Source organism: Nanorana parkeri, unplaced genomic scaffold, assembly GCF_000935625.1.
Source record: "Nanorana parkeri isolate BGI_ZX_2015 unplaced genomic scaffold, ASM93562v1 scaffold576, whole genome shotgun sequence".
NCBI lineage: Eukaryota > Metazoa > Chordata > Amphibia > Anura > Dicroglossidae > Nanorana > Nanorana parkeri.
In genome coordinates this window covers 233,954-240,874 of record NW_017306844.1, presented here as the reverse complement: position 1 = coordinate 240,874, position 6,921 = coordinate 233,954, and the positions used below count along the sequence as shown (strand labels likewise).

General features: G+C 48.2%; 1 protein-coding gene across 1 annotated transcript in view; it reads left to right on the top strand.

Annotated features, from left to right (window-relative positions):
• The window catches only part of PIK3C2G (phosphatidylinositol-4-phosphate 3-kinase catalytic subunit type 2 gamma), a 52,617-nt gene that overhangs the window by 43,537 nt on the left and 2,159 nt on the right, over positions 1 to 6,921 (top strand). Inside the window, exons 25-27 of the mRNA XM_018562385.1 lie at positions 994 to 1,196; positions 1,670 to 1,760; positions 1,864 to 1,960. Coding sequence (XP_018417887.1) covers positions 994 to 1,196; positions 1,670 to 1,760; positions 1,864 to 1,960 — 391 coding nt within the window. The remainder of the gene's footprint in view (positions 1 to 993; positions 1,197 to 1,669; positions 1,761 to 1,863; positions 1,961 to 6,921) is intronic.

The window sequence follows — 6,921 nt, the reverse complement described above, 5'->3', positions numbered from 1 at the left end:
CCCGGGATCTGGGTATGTGGTGATAGGACCCGGGATCTAGGTATGTGGTGATAGGACCCCGGGATCTGGGTATGTGGTGATAGGACCCCGGGATCTGGGTATGTGGTGATAGGACCCCGGGATCTGGGTATGTGATGATAGGACACCAGGATCTGGGTATGTGGTGATAGGACCCCGGGATCTGGGTATGTGGTGATAGGACCCGGGATCCCGGTATGTGGTGATAGGACCCAGGATCCAGGTATGTGGTGATAGAACCCCAGGATCCAGGTATGTGGTGATAGAACCCCGGGATCCAGGTATGTGGTGATAGGACCCCGGGATCTGGGTATGTGGTGATAGGACCCCGGGATCTGGGAATGTGGTGATAGGACCCCGGGATCTGGGTATGTGGTGATAGGACCCCGGGATCCAGGTATGTGGTGATAGGACCCCGGGATCTGGGTATGTGGTAATAGGACCCCAGGATATGGGTATGTGGTGATAGGACCCCGGGATCCAGGTATGTGGTGATAGGACCCTGGGATCCAGGTATGTGCTGATAGGACCCCGGGATCTGGGTATGTGGTGATAGGACCCCGGGATCTGGGTATGTGGTGATAGGACCCGGGATCTGGGTATGTGGTGATAGGACCCGGGATCTGGGTATGTGGTGATAGGACCCCGGGATCTGGGTATGTGGTGATAGGACCCCGGGATCCAGGTATGTGGTGATAGGACCCCGGGATCTGGGTATGTGGTGATAGGACCCCGGGACCTGGGTATATGGGGATAGGTGCCCGTGGTTATCTGGGTATGTGGTGATAGGACCCCGGGATCTGGGTATGTGGTGATAGGACCCCGGGATCTGGGTATGTGGTGATAGGACCCCGGGATCTGGGTATGTGGTGATAGGACCCCGGGATCCAGCACACTTTCATAATTCCTAATATGAACGCTCTGATCTCTGATGATAATAAGACATAAAAAGTCATATTTTCTCTGTCCCTCCAGCAAGATTACGGAGAGTCTGCAGTGTGTTTCTGTGAAGTTGAATTTCTTGGTCCACGCTTTTGCCAACATGAGCCCGGGGGATGCGGCAAAACTAGCCGGACAGGGGAACCCGTCCCTGCCGAAATTCATACGGAAAACAGCTGTGAAGGGCTTAAAGAAGATCTCTAAAATGGTGAGAGCCGCGTGTGACACCCTCCCAGAAGGTCCTGGCAGGATGGGACAGAGGTTCTGGGTTCAGTTCTGACCTGAGTGCGATCTGCATGGAGTTTGTATGTTCACCTTGTATTTGTATGGGTTTCTTCCTACAATCCAAAAATGTAGTGAAAGGTGACCTGACCCCACTGTGTGTATATATCCTCAGTTTGGGACATTAGAGTGCGAGCTCCTCTAGTGCAGAGACCGATATAACTGGTTCATTGTTTCTTGTACAGCACTGTGGTATATGTCAGAGCTATAACAGCGTGGGAGATTAGAGTGAAAACTCCTCTGGTACAGAGACTGATGTGACTGGCTGAGTGCTCTTTGTACTACACTGCGGATTATGTCAGAGCTATATTAATGTATGATAGCAGTGTGGGAGATTAGAGTGTAAGCTCCTCTGCGTTCTGTACATTGTATCTCTCGGCAGTGTAATGACAGACATTCATTTGGTATTAATATTCCGGTTGCGGTTCAGTTCGGCAGCTCTATGAGTTCCCCTCTTCTCTGGTGTCGGATATTTGGCCGCACGGAGGAATTGAAGATTTTAGCACCATTTTTCCTCCATGGTAAATATGAGCGCCGCGTTTGATTTTCCCGCCTTTCCTTCCTCGGCTGTTCGCGGTCCATTTTCCGGCAGCTGTGATTATTTTCTACTTCTTTCACTTGTAGCGACCTCCGAGCCGCAGTCCTCCCTCCCCCCACAGCCCCCGTCGGGATAAACGGCCGCCGGAGATTCCTGAAAAACGGATCGATCTTGTTCCTCGGTGTGATGAATTGTCGGCGGAGCCCTCTAGCCGGAAGCCTCTGGCGTGGAATAAATGAGCGGCCGATGGGAATTGGGATACATTTCAGGTGGAGCTGTGCGCGGCTCCTTCTTATACATCGGAGAATTTTCCGCCGTCTCACATTTTGTGATTCCAGAAATAAATAAAACGGATGATTAATGTGACGCGATCCTGAAGTGAGAGGCCCGAGGTGCCGGCGCTTATTTATCGGGGAATCTCTGCGGAACATTGATCACTTCGCTGATACTTTCAGATGGTTTGTAAATCAGACGGGTGATTTATCCGAACGCTCTCCTGGTGTGTATTAGAGACGGGATAAACTGTTCTCAGGTTGTATAATCTGACGGCAAGAACGGTGAACCTCACCGGGCCATAGAGGGAACCTCTGCGGCCCCTCTCCACCCCTTCCTAAACTCACTGCCTAACATGATCCCAAAACAAATTGGATGCATTACCCTAAAGAACCCAAACTAACCTCTATTACCCTAAAGAACCTTCCTACAAAACAAACTAACATCCATTACTCTAAAGAATCCTTCCTACAATACAAACTAACCTCCATTACCCTAAAGAATCCTTCCTACAATACAAACTAACCTCCATTACCCTAAATAACCCTTCCTACACCACAAACTAACCTCCACTACCCTAAAGAATCCTTCCTACAATACAAACTAACCTCCACTACCCTAAAGAGCCCTTCCTACACCACAAACTAACCTCCACTACCCTAAAGAACCCTTCCTACAATACAAACTAACCTCCACTACCCTAAAGAACCCTTCCTACACCACAAACTAACCTCCATTACCATAAAGAACCCTTCCTACACCACAAACTAACCTCCGTTACCCTAAATAACCATTCCTACAGCACAAACTAACCTCCATTACCCTAAAGAACCCTCCTACACCACAAACTAACCTCCATTACCCTAAAGAACCCTTCCTACAAAACAAACTAACCTCCATTACCTAAAGAACCCTTCCTACAGCACAAACTAACCTCCATTACCCTAAATAACCCTTCCTACAATACAAACTAAGCTCCATTACTTAAAGAACCCTTCCTACAATACAAACTAACCTCCATTACTTAAAGAACCCTTCCTACACCACAAACTAACCTCCATTACCTAAAGAACCCTTCCTACAATACAAACTAACCTCCATTAGACTAAAGAACCCTTCCTACAATACAAACTAACCTCCATTACCCTTAAGAGCCCTTCCTACAACACATACTAACCTCCATTACACTAAAGAGCCCTTCCTACAATACAAACTAACCTCCATTACCTAAAGAACCCTTCCTACAACACATACTAACCTCCATTACCCTAAAGAACCCTTCCTACAATACAAACTAACCTCCATTACCCTAAAGAACCCTTCCTACAATACAAACTAACCTCCATTACCCTTAAGAGCCCTTCCTACAATACAAACTAACCTCCATTACTTAAAGAGCCCTTCCTACACCACAAACTAACCTCCATTACCCTAAATAACCCTTCCTACAATACAAACTAACCTCCATTACCCTAAATAACCCTTCCTACAATACAAACTAACGTCCATTACCCTTAAGAGCCCTTCCTACAACACAAATTTACCGCTTTTACCTTAAAGAATACTTTCTGCACCACAAATGTAACATTCCTCCAACATCACAAATTAACCCATATTACTGTCCGATTTCTCTCCGGTGTGTCCCCGGGAGGTCACTTGGCTGCATTAAATCATTTCCTTTGTGTCATTGTTGCGACTTGTGAACGAGCCCCATTATTGGCCGTGGCACGTGGCGGCGGGTGTGTGCGGATTCGTCAGGGAACGTGGAGAGATTTGTCCTCGCTGGCGGTGTGTCAGGCGGGTCGGAGTCAGCTCCACATAGCCCACGTGTCGCCCTGTGAATAGATTTGTATATTTAATGATGGAAACGGCGAGATTTATGAGGGAGGAAATAACACAGAGCGCCGAGAGAGGAATACTAATTCTAGGAGGATCACTTCCTATGCCGTGTGATGGCAGGACAGCCAGGTGACTAGGGGCCGCACCAGGAGAAAGTTCCACAAGGGGTGGAGCTCCACCTGCTAAGGAACTACAACACCCAACATGGATTGGATGGCTGCCAGCTCTCCCTGATTTCTGGGAAAGTCCGAGGTTCTACTGAGGAACTACAACGCCCAGCATGGGTGGCTGCCAGCTCTCCCTGATTTCTGGGAAAGTCCGAGGTTCTACTGAGGAACTATTACTCCCAGCGTTGAGGACTTCCAGCTCACTAAACAACAGTCTATGGGACCTCTCCTCCCCACTATAAACCGTTTATTGTGCTTCTCCACTCCTCCCCACTATAAACTGTCCATTAGACATCTCCTTCTTCCTCACTATGAATTGTCTATCAGGCCTCTATTAGTTACTCCCCACTATAAACTGTCTATTGGACCTCTCCTTCACTATAAACTGTCTATTGGACCTCTCCTTCACTATAAATTGTCTATTGGGCTTCTCTATTACTCTCTGCTACGAACCGTCTAGTGGGCTTCTCTACGACTCCCAGCTATATAAAGTCTGCAGGGCTTCTCCACTCCTCCCGGCTATATACTGTCCTTTGGGCTTCTCCACTTCTCTCCACTATAAATGGTCTATTCGGCCTCTCTGCCCCTACTGACTATACACTCTCTATTGGACCTCTCCTTCCTCCGGACTATACGTTGTCTATCAGGCCACTTTTATAGTAGTTACTCTTTGCTATAAACTGTATATTGTGCTTCTCCTCTCCTCCCCACTATAAACAATATATTGGATTTCTCTTTCCTCCTCACATTAAACTCTATAAGTTGTCTATTAGGCTTTGAAGGCCTGGCTAGTAGCTCAGGACCTGACATTTTGAATAAAAATTATAAACACTAAGATTGTGAACACTTCATAAATCAAGTGTTTCATGGATCTGTTATTTCTATTCCAAATCAGATCAAGTGAATGTGAGTTGTTAGCTCTTAGTCTCAACCCAAGTGAAAAAAAATAGCAAAAAAAAAAAATGTTAACTACTTCCCTGCCGGCCGTTGTGTATAAACGGACGGCCGGGAGCATCCCGGATGTAACAGGCCATGCATATACGGCCTGTTAGTCCCGCCCACTCGTGCACGCGGCGCGCGCGTGCGTGCGGGAAAGACACAAAATGTAAAAACCGGCAGCGATGCCCGTTAACATACAAGCGATAACATACAAGGATCGCTCGTATGAGGTCCCGGTATGTGCGCCCCCTCTGCGGCTCCCCTCCTCCCACTGTCACGCTGGTCCCGGGCTCCGCTGTGCCCGGTGCGAGCCCGGGACCAGCATAGTGCCTCTCTGACAGGGGATTAGAGGGAGGTCGGTACACGATCTTCCTCCGGTGTCAGAGTGGGAAAGTAGGTGACATTATGTCCCCTGATGTCTCCATAAAGAGGACCTGTCGCATCTTTTGCTATCACATAGAGAGGTTTCTTAGCCCCCTCTGTGATGACAATAAAGTTAATAGGAAAAAAATTAACGTTTCCCCCCCCAAAAAACATTTTTAAGTTACACATAAGTGTAACATAAAAAAGAATTAACAAAAAACTATTTTTTTTTTAAGTTCCCACCCCTACATACACACATGTAAACATGCGTCAGGTGCGCATACCTGCGAAAACGACGATTGCTCCCATTACGCCGCACATGTTACCTATCACCGCGAACGTCGCAATGAGAGCAATAGTTCTAGGGCCATCAATCACTGATAACACGAAACTGATGACCTGTAAAAGCTTTTAAAGCGTCGCCTATGGTCAATTTTGGTATGGTAGTTTTTTGTGATTTCGCGGGTGCGCGCAATTTTTAAGCTTGACATGTTTGGTGTCTATTTACCCGACGTGACCCCGTCTTTTATATTTTACCAAAAAATTGGGGTAATAATAAATGTTTTATAACATAATGTATAAAAATTAAAAAATTTTGAAGTGTTTAGTAATTTTTCCTGAATATAGTAAAAAATAAAACCCCCAGTGGTGATTAAATACCACCAAAAGAAAGCTCTATCTGTCCCCAAAAAAGGGTATAAAATTCATTTCAGTACAGCGCTGTATGACGGAATAAATGTCAGTCAAAGTACCGCAGCTCTGAATACTGAAAAATGACCTGGCCAGGAAGGGGGTCTAAACAGAGGCGGCTCTTTAATTCGGCAAATTAGGCGGTCGCTTTGGCCTCACGCTCCCGAGGGCCTCGCGGCCGCCTAATTTGCCCTGCCGTCACATTACCTCACAGCCAGGTAACTTCATGAGCTCTTAGCCCTGTCAAACGGAGCATCTCCGTTTGACAGCGACAGGGCTGAGAGCTTATCTGTTTCCTCGGTCCGTCCATTCAGCCACTGGTCTTCTGGAGCTCCGCCCACCAGCCACTGGGAAGCCATTTCACCCCTCCCATCCACCGTGCGAGGATCCCAATCTGGCTGGGAGGGCGGAGTTGAATCTGGCTGGGAGGGCGGAGTTAAATCTGGCTGGGAGGGTGGATCGTCAGGGGCAGACGTCAGCAACGGCTCATCCTGCACGCTCCCGCCAGTGAGAAGCTCCCTGCACAGTCCTGGTGAGAGGCAGCCTTCACAGGCTACAGCAATGGTGAGAGCCCTGTGACCCTAGAGAGTCCTGTGGAGACCCTAGGTAGCCCCGGTTTAACCAGGGCTCTGTGGGGTCTCGCCAGCTGTCTGTGGGGTCTAACAAGGCTGGTTAGACTCCATAGAGCCCTGGTGAGACAACACCGAGCCCTGCTACCCTGGTGAGACCCCCTCAGAGCCCTGGTGATTCCCCAGAGAGCCTTGGTGAGACCCCACAAAGCCATTGTGAGACCCCATGCAGCCCTGGTGAGACCCTATGGAGCCCTGGTGCTTGTGAGACCCCACTTCGCCCTGATGAGACCAGGGCTCTGTG